Here is a 20,251-nt window from a genome sequence, read left to right as displayed (position 1 = left end):
TCAAGTATCGAAGAGATCGAATACTGCTTTCCACATTCATTTTCTCTTTAAAGATACGGGGAGTTACATATTCAAGCTAAGGGGTTTTTGAAGTGGGACATTTTTCCTTTTGGTTTGTATTTTTCATTTAAGTCAGTGGCTGTTAGACTTAGGCTGAATGGTTCTCTCAGTGGCTCTGCCCGATACTTCAGCCCTCTGTCTTAGAACTTTTCCACACATCTCCCCTAGAGCCTTGCCATCTCCCTGGCTGGGAAGTGTGTAAACACTACTCACCAACATTTCTGGCCCTTTTCTGTGTACACTGGAAGAGGAGGGATCATGGCCACAGATCTTGCTTTGGCCAATCAGATGGGAGCGACACCGGGACGAGACATTCAGTGGCCGGCTGCGATTCTCATGGCACACTGTCTGGGTGAAAACTGTAGAACCACGTGTTGGTGCTGTCCCACCTTGGGCTTGATGGCTGGGTTGGCATGTGCGGAGTTAGTTGCTTGCACAGCTATGGATGACTTGACAGTTCACTGGGTTACGCCACTGCCAGTTAGTAACCGTCTGCAGCTACTGCCCAACTCAGCCTATCTGAGGTGGTACATGAACTAGTTAGCATTTCTATACCATCACACCTATGCCCTCCAAACAAAAACAGTTCATAGGATGCCATTATGTTACCCAACAAGTTCAACCCTTTGACCTTAGTGTTACCAGACACTCTGATTTCTACTGTGAATTGGTGATTTGGGAATGTATATATCATAAAATGATATTTGGCTGTTTTATTTTTGAAAGGGTGTTTTTCCAGTGGGGAACAGTATGATCACCATACCCGTGCTGCAGGGGCTGACGTCTCAGCTGGTGCCATGCATTTTCTTTCTTTGCCATCTATAACCCAAGCGGTAACATGTATACCTACCAGGCAAACTGTCGATTGACTGATCTCTAGCTTATAATATACTTAGCATAGATTTTGGGGGGAGGGGTCTCCTTTCCACTTTTCTCCCCTCAAACCCCAACTCTTCTGCAGTGGAAAGAAGCCACAATACCTGTCTCTGTAGTGCTCTGGTCTGGAAAAATGTGAAAGATTCTCATGAAATCACCAGCTGGAAAGATGGGGCAGCTTTGCACTTCCCCTTAGAAGCAAGTCGTTGATAGTGTCTTGTTGACAAAAGAAACATCAAGTAGATAAACTGCTGGGTGGAATGTTTGGGGCCCATTCACAACGTGAAGAGCTCTGGCCACTGCTCCAGCTTTCTGAACGTAAATGAGAAGAGTATTAATCAGCTTCCAGTGACAAACTTTTCATGTATAAGCTCATAGGTTTCTGTGGCCTCCGATCAATCCTTGAGAAATGGCTAGCAGGTATTTATGACTGACACTTTATGCATATATTCACAGCAGAATAAAAAGTACAGGTAGTAGTTACAATGTAGGAGACAAATTGAAGACAGATAAGTAGACTGTGCTTGCAGTATTGTTCTCATGTACAATTGCAGCTTATCAAAATCTCAATTCACCATTCAAAAGAAATAGACTGGCAGAATGGGTCAAGAAGCAAGATCCAACAATATGCTGCATACAAGAAACACACTTAATTCAAAAAGAAACTCATAGACTGAAAGTTAAAGGATGGAAAACAATACTCCATGTGACAGGAACCCCCCAAAAAGCAGGAGTAGCTATCCTCTTTGCAGATCAAGTGGATTTCAAACCAAAATCTGAAACACTTCTGGTCCCAAGAATTTCATATAAGGGCCGGGGATTTAGCTCAGTGGTTCTGGTGCCTGCCTCATAAGTGCAAGGTCCTGAGTTCGATCCCCAGTACCAAAACCAAACAAACAAAAAAGAATTTCAGATAAGGGATAGTCAATTTGTATGTAGAAATCTATTGTGAACATGTGTTTTCATTCCTCTTAAGTAAAAACTTAAGAACAGAACTGTTGGTTCTTAACAGTAATACAAGTAATTTCTATATTGTTTTCCAAAATGGTTTTATCATTTTACATTCACATTAGCAGCATTTGAAAGTTCTAACTGGTTCACACCTAAGCTGACATCTGTTCTTTTAAAACTTTTAACTTTGTCTCCCTAATGAGTGTATAATTCAATCTTGTTATTGTACTGATTAGTATTTTTCTGATTCTAGTGTTGCACACCTTTCCTTGTGCTGTATTGGCTATTTATTATCTTCTTGTGACTACTTTTTAATTGGGTTGTCTATTAATGAGCTGTAAGAGTTCTTTATATATTCTGGCCATAAGTTATATGTATTATAGTCTGTTCAAGGACGACTTTTCATTTTCTTAACAAAGTCAACATAAATTTAAATCGAGGCAAGTGGATAGGGGATGAGAAACAAAAAAATGTATACACACTTCAGGAAAAGAAGAACTTGTATAAACATTTTCATACTGAATTTATTGAGACATCATGAGATTATTACCACTTACCTTGGGCCTCTACAATGACCAGGGTGCTCAGAGTGGTGGCCATGAGCTTCCAGACATTTATTATTACGGTGAGCTGCTGCCTGGGTCACCTCGGTCACTGAGATTGCTGCACATGCATCGCCAATTTCACCTCTAAGGGCCGGCAGTGCAGTGGATTTTCTGCAATATGTGACACCTTCTAGGGTCCCTCATATGAGGGTAGCACCATCTTTTGAAAAAACATCATACTATTTTTTGTGTGTGTGAAGTGTGTATACATTTTTTGGAGGATTTTGTGTATCACTCTGTAACGGGTTTTAAAGAAGTGAAGGTAATACTGTATTTCAAATCTTCAGGATGATATTGTTAATTCAGGTCGGTTATGCTGTATTCAGAGGGGAAAATGGAGCACTTGGAGAGCAAGGGAGGTCTGCACATGCTTGCAGGGCCAGCGCTATATTGCCCAAGGGCAGCCACTCCTTGGCTTCTGTTTTCAAGGCTGCTGCAGCCCTCATAAAGTCAGGCAGGGGCCATTGGCTTTGGCTCCTGTGTGCACACTCAGACAACACTACACAAATCTTTCAACTTCTTCATTAGGGTGACAGTAATCTAAAGAATGTTCATTAATTTACTCAGCATAAAACTTAAATATCTTATCGTCCTGGAGGAAGATCCATTGATATCTCTGTTTTCACCTATTTAAGTCTCTAAGTGAAAATCACAGGTGAAACTAGGAACAAGACATGGGAGAAAATCAGGCAGGAGAAAGGAATGCTTTAGTGACGCCCTGAATTTCCCCTCCCATCAGACCTCTGCTTCTTCTGCAATGGTGCTTTCTTTTCCATACTCAACCACTTTCATGCAAACAAAGCAAATTGGTGCCGAGCACATTTCCAGATTTTATTGAGCTCCGGACTGAAAGAATCGGCAAAATGACGAAGGAATGAGTAGGAAACAAGAGTGTTTGGGGAAAGAGTTTGCACAGTTGGCCTATATGGTTCCGCCATCTGTTGAAGGGATGCTGGGATATTGCTTGGGTGCCCTCTACCACCTTGGCCACTTGTTTAGGTTGCACCCAGGTCCTGATTAGCTGCACGGTCACCCAGAGGTGTCGGGGTAGAGCCTTGTCAGAAAAAGCGGCAGAGCTGAGGCCGTGCCTCACTGCGCTATGAACGCGATTCACGGTGCGATGAGCAGAGACCCCAAGCCCCAGGGTTCTTCTCTTTCTCAATCTGGCACCAGAAAATCGGGCTCGCTCTCAGAAGCTCTACACATCAGGATGTGTCTGCCTCCTGGGTGTGTGGCTTGTCCCCCCGCAATCTCCTCTCCCTTCCCTTCCCATTTGAACCCTCTCCTGACAGTGTGAGAAACTGTAGAACTTACACAAAGCTTTCCATTTTTGATTTGTGAGCTTTCAGACACAGTGTTTTAAAACTTGAAAGTTAAAGTTTCTTCATCTATCTTGCCTAGAATATTCATTTAAAAAGAAGAAACATGCTTTTGAATCGGGCATCAGTCTCCCCTCCTCGGTTATTACTTCAGTCATCTGTGATTTTTATGGACACAGTGACACTGACTCATGACCACTAAACAACACCCAAGCTGATGCAGCTACACCTTCCCATCTGAACTGTTTAAGGTCTTAGATTTTGAATCCTCTTTCACATGCGCTCCTGTCCCTTTACAGATCATTCCGATGTTGCAAGAATATATAACCAGCAAGCTGGGACGCGCGTTCATTGAGCCGCCCCCCTTCGACTTGTCCAAGGCATTCAGGGACAGCCACTGCTGCACCCCACTGATCTTCGTGTTGTCCCCTGGTGCGGACCCCATGGCTGCCCTTCTGAAGTTTGCTGATGACCAGGTACCACGCAGCACATGAGGTCACCGGGTGGTGTCATTTTTTCAAAAAGCAATATTTGGTTTTGACTGAAATCTTCAGGGCCAAAAGAAAGGCAAAACTTGTCCCTCGGCCTCTGAATGGTGTGGGGTTTGAGAGGTTGACAGGGTCCCCAGAAAATGGTGCTTTAGTGCCGAGGTTGACAGTGAAATTAGCTCCTCTTCCAAATTGTGAAACAAGAATTTGGGTTTTAGGGCATTTGCTTCTCTTTCATTTAGGGACAGGAAACTCTGTCAGCTCTCAGGCACTTGGGATGACTTGGTGAACCTGGGGCGATCCTCTGTGATCCCGAGCCCTCTCCTCTGAAGAGAGCCTCCTCCATGTCCCAGGACAATGTACACTGCAGTCCGGGGTGGCGAACCCAAGGCATAGCGCTGCAGCAGGCTGTTTGTTATCACTGGAATCTCTGAAGGGCTCACCATCAGATGGGAACATATTCTGTTACCAGTATTTCTACATTTGAAAAATTACCAGAATGAATTCACTATAAACGCCCTTATATCATAAAAGAAAATAATAACGAGCAAGGATTGGGCATGTCTGAGTTGATTTTTTTCTCCTTTTGGTATAATCAAAATAACATTTGGGGTGATACTGCCGACATTTCTAAAATCAGTGTCATCACTTTTATTTAATGCGTGATATGTTCTGTTAACTTTGCCAGACCTTGTTATGCACATTTTCTCTTAATTTTATAGAATCCTATGTGGTAAATGGTAATACCTCATTGCACAGAAAGGGGTAGGAAATAATGGAGAAGTTGAGTAGCTTTTCTAGGTCATACAGTTTACAGATTAAAATACTCTCCACTTGGCCATTTCTGCCTTCACAACCCCTCTTCTTTTGCATGAGTGTAACTCTTTTGCCTTACAAGACTGATTGTCTAACATGGCACTATTTGTTTTTTTTAAAAGTATCGTAACATGGCTGTCATGATTGGAGAAATGTGAGGTGTGTGAGGTACCAGAAAATATAAGGTTGTATTAATCAGCTTTCCCATTGCTGTGACACAATACCCAACATCCACAATTTAAAGGAGAGAGATTTAATTTACCTCATGGTTTCAGGGATTCAGTCCATGGTCAGCTGGTTTCATAGAAGAAACATCATGGTGGAAGGGCATGGTAAATCAAAGCTGCTTAGTTCATAGTAGCCAGGAAGCCCAGCAGGGGAACAGTGCCAGAGAGGAAGGAACCCGGGACCAGATGAAATACCCATGACCACACCTCTCTGACCCATCCAGACAGACAGACCCAGGGGCACGCTCTGCTGATCTGGTAGGTGCTTCTTAACCCAGTGAAGTTGACATATCATTATCAATGGATCAGTGGTTGCAGCGGTCTTTGTAGGCCACAGTAAGGACTTTGAGTAAGATGGGTGAGAGGAAGTGGGAAGGTTTTAAGTAATGAAGTGACATGAACTAATGTGAAATTTATAAAACCATCCTACACAGAGTGTGAACTATTGAGTGGTGCAGACTGGAAACAGGCCGCTAGTTAGGGGGACACCTGGAAGCTCAGGAAGAGCAATGATGGCTAGGACTCAAGTGGTCCAGGAGGAGGCAGCTTGAAGCATTAGTCTTATGTGGGACTGACTTCTCCAAATCAACGTGGCCATGGCGACCCTGTGAGCTCTGCTGGCTCCTTACTCTCTTCCGCATCTGAAGGCCCCTGTGTGGGTCCTGCTCCGTGAGACAGCGCCATCTAGTGACAAACTCATGGGCATTCAGAGAGGACAGATGGCTCTCCTCCTCCACTGCTAAGGTCACCTGAGGCAAAGAGGCAGCCGGAAAATGACTACCCTGGAAAGGAGGGGACCCGAGGCCCAGACAATCAGGATAGAATTCAGCTACTTTCCAGGAAAACATTCCCTCAGAACCCTTCAAAGAAACCTTTCCATTGGAATTACCAGTTTAGTGTTTAATCTCTTAATTTTATGCAAAAACCACATTAATTAAAATATGTTTATTCAAAGAGATTAAAGAAACAGGACAAGTTCCTCTGTCTATTCATAGTTTTCTTTACAGCTTTGCATTTTAGGGGTTGCTACAAGGAGCTGATCCCTTTTGTCTCCTCCTTATGCTGAAAGTTTTCTTTTCTTTTCTTTTTTTTTTTTTTTGGTACCGGGGATGGAACTTGGGACCTTGTGCTTTCAAGGCAGGCAGCAGAACCACTGAGCTAAATCCCTGGCCCAAAGGTTTTCTTAATGTTTTCTGTATCTATCATATCAACAACCAAAGACCCTGCAGAATTTCCTGCTTATTCCCATGACTGATTCCGACATGAAATGCCTTGTTTTGTATGTAAGTGCTCATTAATTTAGAGTGCTCTAAGGCTGTGTGGGTTTGAACCTTTGCAGGATGCTACATCATGAAATTTAATAGTTCATGTTAACATTTTTAGTATGACAACATTGATTCTTCTGAAGATGTCTGTTACATGACACCTTTTTCTCGTACACAGGGCTATGAGGGAGCAAAGCTTAGCTCCTTATCTCTGGGTCAGGGCCAAGGGCCCATTGCTATGAAGATGCTAGAAAAAGCCATCAAGGAGGGGACATGGGTGGTGCTTCAGAACTGTCACCTCGCCACCTCGTGGATGCCGACCCTTGAGAAAGTCTGCGAGGTAAGAATGCAGCTTCACGCGTATCCGCTGATATTCCCTCGGGACCGTTTATGGCTCTCACTGTCACCAGAAGCTTTGGCCAGGGGGACAAGGGGGCACAGTCAGGCCCCGTCAGCCAGGTGAGGGCTCCTCCGGAGGGGTGGCACGGCTCGGAGGTGAGAGTGAACCACAGGGGAGACGTGAGCCAACTTAATGTTCTCAGCCATACACAGAAGCGATGGGCAGGCACTCACGGGGCCAAGGTGCACAAAGGGCAGCGGCTCGCAGCTGCTCTCTCACCACCCCCCTTGCCCGTTGCCCCGCCACGAGGGCCAGTGTGGCCTGCTCCTTCCCTCCTTCCTAGTGAGGTTCCTGCCACATCCGCTCTTTGGTGGGCAGAAAACCCAACATTGCTCAACGGAGTAAACAGACGTCCTGGGCCTTGATGTCAACAGACCCAGAGAGCTTGAGTCCGCGGGAAAGAGCCATGACTCTGGGCCCTTCTCCCTCCCTTCTTAAACAGCCTGCAAATGTCCCCTCTCCATAACCAAGGTAGTGACACAACCCACTGGCCAGCCGGCCACAGAGACCTCAGGCGACAGGCCAGCTTTTCCGGTGCGCCATGCGCCAACTCTTCCTTAGCTCCTTTCTCCACCTGGAGACTGACTGGGTCTCCACCTCCTCCTTCTCCCCTTTATCCTGTCCTTTTATCCGCAAGTGGTGCCCAGCCCATGGCGTTTAGTAAAGCGGTGAATGAGTATCGCTTCCCCGCATGAAACCTTTCAGGGGCTTCTTGTTGTATGCCAGACCGGCCTGAATTGAGGGAGTCACATCGGGAGTGAGCCTGGACAGGAAGTGGAACAAGAGCCCTGTGATGTCTCCTCGCCTGTGGGAGACAGTGCTGAAGGATCTGTTCCTCTCTTCAGTCCCAGCTGAGCCCATAAACAAATAGAGGCAGCAGTGATCCTGAGGTTTAGCGCTGCAGGATACACCTGCTCTTCTGAGCCAGAAAAGTAGCCTTTGAAAGCAAAATTCTGCTTGGTTTAATATTGGCTTATCTAGGTGCATTGCTTATTCTCACAATTGGCTATAGCAAGAAGGGATGAACCTTAACCCAGCTCTGGACAGAGAATGATTTCTATAAATATTTCAGCAGCATGCATGCAGCTACAAGAGCTTGAGGGATGCCTTAGTCTTTACTTCGGCCAACTCAGAACTGCCTAGTGCCCGTGTAAGCTTTGCAGTCATAGCAATTAACTTCACCCAGGAGAAAGACAGCACTTGGGCCTTCTCACTGAAGAGGAGAGACAGATTTTATGGGTTTTTCCTGAAAATTTCAACAGTGACACCTGCATCTTGTAGAAATGCTTCCTCCACCTTCTAGCCTGTCCCTTGCACATATGACCTTGAAATTTCTCTGGGGGTTGTATTTACCCTTCTGCTTCTGATTTATTCCCTTCCAGGAGTTAAGCCCAGAATCAACGCACCCAGATTTCCGAATCTGGTTGACAAGTTACCCATCTCCAAATTTCCCTGTGTCAGTGCTGCAGAATGGAGTCAAGATGACCAATGAAGCGCCGAAAGGTTTACGAGCTAATATCATCCGATCATACCTCATGGACCCCATCTCTGACCCCGAGTTCTTTGGCAGCTGCAAAAAGCCTGTTAGTAATGGCTAAGTCTCGTTACCTCAGCCCTAGAATGCAGTTCAAATGGCCCGGGGTGACCGGGATGCTCACACTGAGGAAAACTACAAATTAAATAGGCCTCCTGTGGTGCAGAGCAGTTGGTTTTGATTACTGATTATTGACTTGCTGAAGTCAATTTTATTAATATTTTATTTTAATTTTACCACCAGCCTCATTCCTGCTCAGCTGAGATCTCATGAGGGATCATTAATAATGTAGCTCTCTATTTAGAAAATCAGCTGTAAGCCATTCCCGGTCCAAATCTGCAAGGTTGGAGAATCTTGTTTCAGGACATTAACTGAGGCCTTTGCTATTGGAGCTTTATCTCTAAATTAAAATGTAAGAATGTTTCCTCTATATAACCATAATGAGGTCCAAAATGATTTCCCTCTTTGATTGATGGGACGCAGAAGGGTCTTTCTCAGCATCACCAGGCAAGCAGGGCAAACACCCACGCTTTCGTGATTAGAATTCTGTGTGAATGTCTGTGACCTAAAACTGTCTCACAGTGTTGGACAATAATTGAAAATGGCAGAGCTTCTTTTTAAGAGGGGTTGTGAACTGTAGGAAGTTTTGCCATTAAAGAGCTCACACTCTTGAAATCTGAATATTGTCTAAGTTCATATCCCAAAAAAGCATTAAACATAAAGAAGTGGCTTCATCAAACAAAAGCTAGGGCATTTTTTAAAAAGTCCCTATACTTAAAAGCTAGTCTGGGGCTGGGGATTTAGCTCAGTGGTTTCACCACCTGCTGTGCAAGCGCGAGGACCCGAGTTTGATCCCCAGTACCAAAAAAAAAAACTAGTCTGGCCTTACCCTGAGATTCCGAGACCTGTCGTCCCCCTACTTTTTGCAGTCCCTGAGCCCCGAGAGCACGCATTCCTCCCACGTAGGTGGCCAGGGCATTTGCACACCATAGGCTGGACAGAGCCATTTGCAAGATGTAACTCAACCCCCTTCCCTGTTCTTCTAGATCCAAAGGTGTGTCCAGCAGTCATCGAGGGTTTAGAGGTGTGGGCATTTAGGACACCCAGTCCCAGCTCAGACCAAAATCTCAAATGCCAGAGCAGCAGTTCCGTTTTTCAGTTTTGATATTTTATTTGGTAAGAATTTTAAACTTACAGACACATTGCAAGAATAAAAATAGTATAAGAACACTCCTATATCCTGTACCCATATTTACCTCTTGCTAATATTTTACCCATTTGTATCATTTCATCGTCTCTTTGTTTTATCATTTGTCTCTCATCTCGCAATATAGATATAGATATGGACATAGAGATAGATATATAGATATGACCTGTCCCTCAACATCCAGGGAGCCCTGTTTTTTGATCTATTGTTGGTCTAAAATTTCTAAGGATTTCCCCCCAATGATTTATAATTCATTACTTAAGTCTTTTGATTCTAAAATTGTTCCAGATGGGCCGGGGATTTAGCTCAGTGGTTTCACCACCTGCTGTGCAAACAAAGACCGGAGTTCAATCCCCGGTACCAAAAAGAAAAAAAAAAATTGTTCCAGATTTGGTCAATGGAACACTTTTAAACTGATTTCTCCATACTTAATATACGTCCTATCTTTTTTTCTTTTAAAGTTGGTTGTCATTATTATTGGCATTGTTATTATTAACCAGAACCTTCTACTTTCCGGTGTAAGATGTCCCTGGCTCATCTTATACCTGCCCTGTCCCAGTCATGGAACGACCCACTTTTGTGTGCATCCTCTCCTCTAACGCTGAGAGGCCCGGATTCTAACAACATCTCTACGTCTACTGGTTTGCCCAGCTCTCTAATATATCTTAAATAGTTCCAAAATTAGCCCATCACGTTCAACTTCAGTTTCTCTGGCTAAATGTGCGCTGTCTTCCTGTTGTCGAATTTATGCTCCTTTCACGTTTATGCTCTGACGGAGGTGTCCCCAGCCTCTCTGACCAGACCCGCAAGCCTGGACGGTGGGCCCGGCCCTGCTCTCCAGGGTCCTCCAAGGGCGGCGGCGCCCGCCTGAGCAGAGTGCACGCGCGTGCCCCAGCCCCACCCGGCCTGCCTCCCTTCGCGTCTGCTGCAGGATGCCCAGGCCGCCGCCCTCAGGGGAGGCGCAGTCCCCGCTGTCCTGGAGCTCTGGACGACGTCTGGCTTCTGTTCTTTCCGCGCTGCCCAGGCTGAGCGAGCGCATGTCGCCTTCTTCGCACTGGCTGGGCCCAGAAGTGGGCTCCACATGCCCTCTCCCCGCGGGGGGAGACCTGGGCTCAGACCCTTTGTGCGTTTCTGCGCTGACCGCGCGCTGTGCTCCCCAGCCGGCTGAGGCATGTCTAACCTGCGAGATTATCTCCTTTGAATTTTCTCCGTGGTGACCCAGGACTGTACATTAGAATTCGTCATTTAAAAAAAAAACTTTTGTATTTTTATTAGTCCACGTTTCACTGCTTAATGATTACTTTCATCAGGAGGCCTTGGTGTGGGTATCTAACACATCTTAATTCTTTTTGTGCCCCCTCCTGCTCTCTCCCTCCCACTTCCTCCATCTCTGGTCCACCTCCCGTTGCAAAAGATCTATCGCCCGGTTTCCTATTATCTGTCTTTCATTTTGCCCCTTAGTCATAATTTGAGTTTCTCATTTAAGAGAAACCATGGGATATTTCAGCTCCTGTGTCTGATTTCTTTCACTTGACATTATGGTCTCAAGGTGCCTCCATTTCCCTACACGTGACTCAAGTTTATCCTTGTGGCAGAGTAGTGCTCCATTGTGTACAAAATGCTGCAATTCATTTATCCAATCTTCTGCTGATGGACATAAAGCCTGCTTCCAAGATCTAGCTGTTATGAGTTGTGCTGCTATAAACATGGGTGTGCATGGATCATTGTAGTATTCTTGCCTTTTGATGCTTTGTTTGGAACCTCCATAACCCTGTAAGGTAACCTTAAGTCAGGTGAGCCTGTCATGCTTTCTAAAGCCCTGGGTATACACACCAGTGTGCCAACTGAACATGCGATCAAATGGTGTATTTTTGCCTGAAGAGCTGATGAATAAAAAAAACCACTTAATTCTGTTTCAGTTATGCTTGGGAGGGAATATATTCCTATGGTATTTATAAGCTAAGGCATTTAATTACTTTGATGTTTTAAAAAGGAAAATATAACATAATGTTGGAGGAAACAATGATGTGGAACAATTCCTTCTCGTTGCAGGAGGAATTCAAGAAATTGCTCTACAGCCTCTGCTTCTTTCATGCTTTGGTTCAAGAGAGGCGGAAGTTCGGCCCCCTGGGCTGGAACATTCCTTACGAGTTCAATGAGACTGACCTTAGGATCAGCGTCCAGCAGCTGCACATGTTCCTGAACCAGTATGAGGTGGGTGAGCCCCGTGCTGCTTCTGCCTGAGGGTGTCTATATGTACGGATGCAGGGACTTCTCCTGAACTCTGCTGAGCTAGGATGCCAGTTTGCCTTGCAGGAATCTATATTTTATCATTTATTCTGACACATAAACATCTGTGGAGATCTGAAAAGGAATCTGATTACATTCATTTTGCAAAGGACTTAAGAAGACCATGAATCAGCCAGGTTTCAAAATGGAAAAAAAATCATCAGACCAATTCTGTTCTTTTCTGGAGTGTGACTTTATTTTTATAGGAATGTCACTATATTTTCATTCCAGCATTTGCAGCATTTGTCAGGAAAACAAATTGTTTAAGCCATTGGTATTAACCTGACATATAGACTCCAGAAGAAGCCAACAGGCCAATGTCACATTGGCCATTCTCTGGCTCTCTCTCTGGCTCTCTCTGTCTCTGTCTGTCTGTCTGTCTCTCACACATACACACTTGTAGCCTATGGTACGCTTTACTAACACTTGTTCATTGATTGAATTTCTAACACGTTTGCACCTTTAAAGAACTATTGGTGAGTCAACTCAGCACCTATAAAGATAAGGAGCTTTTTATAAAGAACAAGTTTTCTAAACTTCGGTATAATTTTGTTGAAATTTTAGTTGGAAATATTTAACTCATTAAATAAATAGGGTATGAACAACTCAAGTTTTTTAAACCTTTAGTGAAATTGTGACTTTAAAAAGATGTGTAGACAGGAAGGCATTGAATTCTATATAAAAACTAAAAAGGGACTCAGCAAATAAATGCTCAGAGCTCAGTGGCATATGTAAGCCTGTGAAAAATCTTTTATCTGAGCTTTTGTGTGTCATTGAATAAATTGCTGTTCAGGATTCAGTGGACAAGTTGAGAAAGTCTCCAGGCTTACAGCATCTAAAATGAGTGAGACATGCAGGTGAATCATACATTTGCTGGGTTTCTTTCTTGTTGTAACATTCTCCAAAACACATGCTAATAATAGAGGCAAAAATACGATGATACCATAATGGAGGAAGTGTTTCACCTAAAAGGATTATACTTTTCAGTATGAAAAATACAGAATGAGGAGCTCTTTCATTTAGCAATTTGTTCCCAGTACCTGGAGAGTATATGCTAATTTAAAGCAGTCTGTAATGAAGTCAGTTAAATGTATGCAGTTACAAAAGTCTAGTTCAGCATCCAAAAATCAACCAACATCATCTATCACATCAACAGACTAGTGAGGAAAAATATCCCAATCATATCAACAGGTGCAGAAAAAGCATTTGACAAAATCCAACTCTCATTCATGATTAAAAGCACCCTCAGTAGAGTGGGAACAGACAGTGGGAATAGAGGGGAGCTTCCTGGACCCTAAAAAGAGAACTTGCAGTTTGCGGTCGCTGACATCGGCTGAAATGGTGCCCAATGTGACCGGCGTCAGCATGTGCAGAAGGATATTTGGCCGCCCACGGCCTCCCCCAGCTTCAGCTCCGGCTTCACCCCCTGGGGCCGGGCACCTGGACCTTTCCCTCGGAGCCAGGCTTGTCCTGCTCGCCTAAGTGTCACTTCCTCTCTGGCCAGGGCCTGGTGAGCTGCTGCAGATGCCGTCCTTGGAACTGGAACGGCAGGAGGAGACCCGCACTCTCTCAGAGAACTGGAGGGAAGGCAGGTTTTTCGTAGCCTAGCCAGGGGCCCAGCGGGAGTCGCCGTCCAGGGCCTGAGCCCCGTTTCTCCGTTTGTTCTCACATTTATCTGTTCTTTAGCCAGGGCGGGGGAGCAAGCAGGATTTTACAGAAGCAGCACTTAGCAGAGGGTAGGGAGGTGGAGGTAATGTTTTAGAGCTTATCTTTGAGACACAGGGAGGCGGGCAGCTGTGTCTCAGCAGTTCATCTTCTGGGCAAGGTGACTTCGTGGGTGTAGCAGGAGAGGCGAGCCTAGCCCATCAGCCTCGAGACCTCAGCCCCGCCAAGCTCTGGGACTGTCGGTCTCTGCTCTGCCTTTTGTTTTTTCCATTTCACCCTGAGGACTCCTCGCTGCGGCCTGCCCTGCTGCCCTGCCTGGACTCGGGGTCTCACCAGGGAGACCCCAGGGGCCTGTCCTGCTTGGCCCTGAGCGGGAGAGCAGCCGCAGCCCCACCTCCCGTGGCCACGTGTGCCCCTTACACCCACACAGAGTTGCCGCCCCCCCCCCTTCCGGGCCACGGGCCACGCTCTGCCTGGCGTCCCACTCCCTGAACCCGGCGTGAGATCTCCCTCCTTCCTCTGCTGCGTTTGCGTTTTCACGGGCTGGGCGCCTGTGACCCGAGGGACCCGGCCCGTTTCAGACTCCTCGCTGTGCAGCCCACTCCCCCATTCGGGATGTTTGTCCCTCGGTGCCGCCCACGGCCGCGCCTACTGGATTCACTGTCCAGGCGTTGGCAGAGCTCCTCATTCTGACCCCTAAGGTGTCTGCACCCTCCGCTCACCTCCACCGCCTCCTCCTGTGCGAGCTCAGGATGGAGGCTCTGAAAACCGAATTTTCACCAAAGGGGACTAACTGCAGGAAGAGGATTAAAAAGCACAAAGACGATGAAAAGATCCTTAGGTAAAATATGGCTGCACATTAGTATAAAGTATTGCCATGTTAAAATTCCATAAACAATTGAACATGGTGCAAATTAAAGACAAGTAAAAGTTGGAGGAAATACCTAATATTTATCTGACAGGCTGATTTAAAGTCTTTACAAAGAGCTTTTAATGAGAAGAAAAATGCACGCCTGTAATCTCAGATACTTAGCGCTGGGGATGTAGCTCAGTGGCTCCGGATCTGCCTAGTGAAAGATCCTGAGTTCGATCCCTGGTACTGAGAAAAAAAGAAAGAAAGAAAATCCCAGATACTTAGGAGGCTGAGGCAGGAGGACTACAAGTTCAAGGCCAGCTGGTCAACACAGTGAGACCCTGTCTCCAAAATTATATATATATTCAACTTAGAAAACACATAACAGAGTAGATAATTTATAAAACATTTAAGTCAATTACAAACATTTTTAAATGTCAACATAAAAATTAACAATTTTGTGGTTTAGCTGTTGCCAGGTGCTGTGGTGCACACCTGTAATCCCACTACTTGGGAGGCTGAGTCAGGGAGGTTGCAAGTTTAAGCCCAGCCTGGGCAATTTAGTAACTTAGTGAGACCCTGTCTCAAAATTTAAAAAACTATCAATTGTTTTTTCCCTTTATGATAATACTCAGTTCTGTTGGGAGCTGTGAGAAATAGAATTCTCTATACTTCTGGTGAGTACATAAATATTTATGCTCAGGATAAAATAAATTGCAATGTGAAAAATCAATATCATATGCATTTGCAAACATTTAAAATTCTATATACTAGAAAATATAATGAAAAGGAAAACAGAAAACAAAAAAAGCAGTTTTCATAAATTGAATAAATGCCAGTCAGTAAGAGCTTACAGAAATAAAGACTGTTAAAACTTTAGCAGAGAAAGTAAACAAGAGGCTAGTGCCCAGGACAGGTGGTTCTAAGCATGTGAAAGAACAAGAAACTTCACCCGTATTAAGAAGTAATACATTTTCTCTGACCTATCAAAGTAGCACGAAATGGCCGGGGATTTAGCTCAGTGGTTCCACTGCCTGCCTCGAAAGCGCAAGGTCCTGAGTTCGATCCCCAGTACCAAAAAAATAAATAAATAAATAAACAGTAACAAGGAGTTTATATCTGGTTGGTACAATTTGGCACAGCCTCTTAGAAAAGCAGTGTGGTCACATTTACAAATTGCTTTTGTAAGCTCCTTTTTCTTGGAAAAGAAATAGTAATTTCAGAGTTTTCCCATAGAGGATTCATGAAATGGCTTGAAAATCGTATAAGATTTGGTGATAAAAATAAATGTAGAGTTGAACAGATGGCGTGATTCCAACTCAGGGCACAGAGGGACAGAGAAAGGCAGGGCTGAGCAGGGAGGCGCTCACCAGTGGACTGAGGGTTGGAGTCGCAGCACTGACTGAGTGGGAACGAAGCGACAGCAGCAGGGAGGGACCGCAGCCAGCGAGTAGCCGGGAGTTTGGAGGGAAACTGAGCAGACAAAGGCACCTCTCTGACCGCACCCCCCCTCCCCAGGACCTGCCCTTCGACGCGCTACGCTACATGACCGGGGAGTGCAATTACGGGGGCCGCGTGACCGACGACTGGGACCGCCGCACGCTGCGCACCATCCTGAGCAAGTTTTTCAGCCCTGAGCTGGTGGCCAAGGCCGACTACCAGTTTGACTCGAGCGGCATCTACTGCGTTCCTCCCGCGGGCGATGTGAGTGTGCCCGTCAGGCAGCAGGGTGACGGCTTCTGGAGTGGGACTCCCCTGGGCCTCGAGGGCTATCGCCTGGCCTGCCTTCCCTGGTGCTGGGACGGTGCACACCCAGACGCAGTTAGCGGCCCAGCTTGCTGGGAGGTGAAGGCTGCAAAGCGTCCTCACCTGAGGGACCTGAGCAGTGTCCTCAGGAACTCAGGCCGGGGTGGAAAGACCTTGTCCTCAAGCCAATTGAAGATACACAAGAGGGTTACGACATGTTAGGGACTGTGACAGCTAATACTACGTCACAGTTATTGACAGGTCAGGTGCAAGTAGTTACCTCCCTAGAGCACCAACTCGGGAGCACTACCTTAGTGCTTGTACCCAAGGGGAAGCAGGGCCTCCAGGGCTGAATGACTGGACCAAGGCCACCAGGGAGAAGGTGCAGGGAGTGACACACGAGCCACCCGGGGCTGCTTTCCCGAGGCTCCGTCCCACTCGGTAGACCTCTGGGGACCGCCAGGGCAACCTCGCTGCTGCTGACACCTGGCCAGGGGCGACAGAGATGAGTCCTATAGCTCTACCTCAGACCTGCCGTCCTCTAGGTGGACGCTAGCACGCAGCAGACGTTGATGTGAAGGAACACACACAGGCAAAAGGCAACACAGACATTTGCTGGAAGACATCTCTAAGTTAAGGTGCCAGAATTTCCTTTGAACGCCCCTTCTAGGTCCCCTTCTCTCAAAATGCTCCAGATTGTTTTGAAGCTTTGTCCCTGGCTTGCAGACAATGAAAGCAGGGCCCTCAGTGCAGCCTCAGGGCCCCGTCAGCTCAGTAACCCACCCGAGCCTTGAAAGCCCTCTTTTCAGGGAGAAATCCTACAGTGTAATTGACACCCAGCCTCTCGGCCTGTCCGTCTTCATCCTCACAGCACAAGAGCTACATCGAGTACACCAAGACCCTGCCACTGACGCCGGCGCCGGAGATCTTTGGGATGAATGCCAATGCCGACATCATGAAAGACCAGGTGGAAACGCAGCTACTGTTCGACAACATTCTTCTCACACAGGTGTGTGACGTGTGCAGGCCTGCTGGGTGCCCCAGACACAAGGCTGGCGAGACGCAGGAGCGTCTAGACAAAGAGAAGCACCCTCGAGGTGCGATCGAGTGCATGACTGCAGTAAGACATTTCCACAGATCCCCCACATCCTCCCTTCACCTCAGACACACAGCCCATTGCTCTGCCGCTTTCTGAAGCAGCTCTGGAGCACTCTTTCCTGAGTGTCTGCAAGGTGTGATCAGAAATACGAGACTGCTGCTGCTGAGCACCACCAAAGGAAAGGCAGACTCGTAAAAACACAATGCCTTGTCCTCAGCCACCTTGTTCACAAGCTCTGGCACAGTGCACCTTCTGACTTCATGACCATGAAAGGTAAGCGTTTCGAATTGATTCAGAACATCGAGGCAGCCACAACGGCTGAGCAAGATGCTCATGGAACAGACCTGCTTCTGAAAGTGTGCTCAAACCAAGGGCAGTATTTTAAGGGGATTCATGGCAATGTGTCTTTTACTGTAATAAAATTTTAAAATCAGTCAACACAGAATTCTATCACACCTTGTACATACCTGAAATATGGCTTTAAACAGAGTACGTGGATGAATGGAGTTTTTTCCCACTAATCTGTTTTGGAACCAAGACCTTTTCTTTGAATATTACTGTGCTTCTAGGAATTCCAGTTTGTCTTTCTTGTGTAAGCTATTTCCCAATACATTATATGTAATGTCCTTTTTAACTTCTTCAAAATGGAAAAACAATTTCAAAAACACTCAGGAAACATAATCCATCTAGAAGTTAAATTAGTCTCCAGTAATTTAACAACCACTGTTTTTAATGACTCCTCTTTAGAGAACATTCCATAGTATTTTTGGTTTACATAGTAATAGTTCCTCACACTAATATTTTTTGAAATTACACAATATCTAAGGTATGAGATTGCAGTAGTAAGTGCAGGAAGAACAACAAGGGGTGGGAGAGGACAGAGCGCTTGTGGGTGGCAACAGCCCTGGCGGTGAGGGTGAGCAAGCGCGCACAGTGGAGGAGACAGATCCTCGAGGGCAGAATGTGACACACACGCACATGACCAGGACACCTACTCTCACTAGGCTGTGTACTAGGAGAGCTTCACCTGCATCACCCTCCCTTGAGAAGATTGCTGACTTGCTTGCTTTTTAATGCTTCAAAGCAAGTGGATCCAAATTGCAAGAGTTTCTGCAGTGACTGAAGGATACTGTAATAAATGAGGATGGGTGTCGCATCTCTGGGTAAAGCTGATATTGATTAACATTTTCATAGTAGTTACTGTGTGTCAGTGCTGTTCTGAGTCCTGGGTGTAGCACAGTGCCCTCCTTTCGACAGTCCTATGAGGGCGGAACTTTTATGAGCCCCCATTTACAGGTAGAAAACAGGCACAGAAAGATTAAGTAGTTTTCTCAAAGTCACCGAGTACAGTGTGGAGTCAGCACGCACACCAAGCAGTCTGGCTTCCGGGTTCGGGCTCCAGAGCCTGTGTCCTGAGTCGCTGTCCTGGGCTCTTCTTCCAGAGTCTAAACCTGGGTCAGTCCTAAAAGACAAAGAGCCAAAGACTCTGAGAAACCCAAAGCTCTGGAGGTAGCGAGCTGCGCTGAGTGATGAAAGAGTCCGTGAAGCTCCTGTTTCCAGTCTACTCCACGGTGGCATTTTCCAATGAGGCGAAAAGCCTTCTTATGTCCACTGTGCACATGGAGAGCCCTAAAACCAGTTACTGCCTGGCGGGTATAAAAGCATATGAAAAACACAAATAAGCAAGCCTTTAGGAACGTGAGTTGCATGCAGCACGCAGTGGTCTGAGAACAGGACGTCTCCTTGTCCCCAGCTTTATTCAGACCCGATGGTGCGCATCACAGTACAGAGCACGGTGGGCCCATTCCAGCAGAAGATGACTCAGGCTCAAAGGAATACGCGTGGATCACGGGGCATCTTCTTGGTGTGTGACTAAGCCACCTCCCTCAGGCCCTCCAGGCCAGACCAGCAAGTGCAGCTATCGCAGTAGGCCTGACAGTCACGATTTGTGGCAAAGAGAACGGAACTGCAGAGCGGGCAGCAAGTTAATGGTGATGACACTTCCGTGTGATGGTGTTTAAGTCAGACATTTTGAGAGGAAAAATTGAGAGGGCAATTTTCAGAGCTGAGGCTGCCCTCTTGGCAGAGATCTTTGGCTTATGCTTTAACCTCCGCGCTCTATTTTGAATAGGAACATTGTTTCCACTTAAAACATTACTAAACTAAAATGGCCTAGGATCTTGGAAAAGGCTAAATTCTGTGATGTCTCTTTAAAAATAAACTCCACTTTTTGTTACTTAACAAAAGAAAAATAACGGCAAAGATAGTTAATAGGAAAATTCGGGGCTGGGGATTTAGCTCAGTGGTTCTGCCGCCTGTCACAGGTGCAAAGACCTGAGTTCAATCCCCAGCACCCCCCAAAAAAAGGAAAACGCTAAGAAACAATTACAAATAAATAGGACTTGATTGCTCTTAATTCTTAATATTAGTTGGATATTAATTTAAAAACCTGATACCCTACATCCATGATTTTAATATATGAGAAATAAGTAAGGAGAGGTATTAAATATTACTAAAATATTTTTCTGAATTTTTTTTAATGTTAGAGGGCTGGGTTTTTATTTTAGTTTTGTTTTTATGGGGACATGGCTCTTGTTAGAAAATAGGAACATTTTTAATGATATGTCCAATACAAATTGAAATCAGCATATGATTCTTTAAATACAGTGTAAATACATATTTCACTAGTTTGGGCCAAATCTTCTCTGTCTCTTTTGTTCTCTGTGATTAGTTTTATGTACTTAGTTGTAAACCAAGTTCCTTGGGATTGTAGTAAAGGATTATTACATGAGCATATCTCTTTATTACTAGCCCATAATTAAAACTGAGCAACACTGAATTATATTATTAT

General features: G+C 45.6%; 1 protein-coding gene across 7 annotated transcripts in view; it reads left to right on the top strand.

Moving 5' to 3' along the window:
- Positions 1–20,251, top strand: part of Dnah7 (dynein axonemal heavy chain 7) — a 249,764-nt gene that overhangs the window by 192,800 nt on the left and 36,713 nt on the right. For 6 of the 7 annotated variants that reach the window (XM_021247724.2, XM_087202647.1, XM_004868947.4 and 3 more), the window contains 6 exons: positions 4,111–4,287; positions 6,786–6,947; positions 8,390–8,590; positions 11,801–11,962; positions 16,074–16,259; positions 17,173–17,310. In XM_021247724.2, the coding sequence (XP_021103383.2) occupies positions 4,111–4,287; positions 6,786–6,947; positions 8,390–8,590; positions 11,801–11,962; positions 16,074–16,259; positions 17,173–17,310 (1,026 nt within the window). Of the gene's footprint in view, positions 1–4,110; positions 4,288–6,785; positions 6,948–8,389; positions 8,591–9,587; positions 9,720–11,800; positions 11,963–16,073; positions 16,260–17,172; positions 17,311–20,251 lie in introns of those variants that run through there. The other variant, XM_021247726.2, reaches the window with a different exon arrangement.

This window comes from Heterocephalus glaber, unplaced genomic scaffold, assembly GCF_053883595.1.
Source record: "Heterocephalus glaber isolate CG9 unplaced genomic scaffold, H.glaber_assembly_v1.0 deba00001778, whole genome shotgun sequence".
Classification (NCBI taxonomy): domain Eukaryota; kingdom Metazoa; phylum Chordata; class Mammalia; order Rodentia; family Bathyergidae; genus Heterocephalus; species Heterocephalus glaber.
This window is presented reverse-complemented; position numbering and strand designations above follow the sequence as displayed.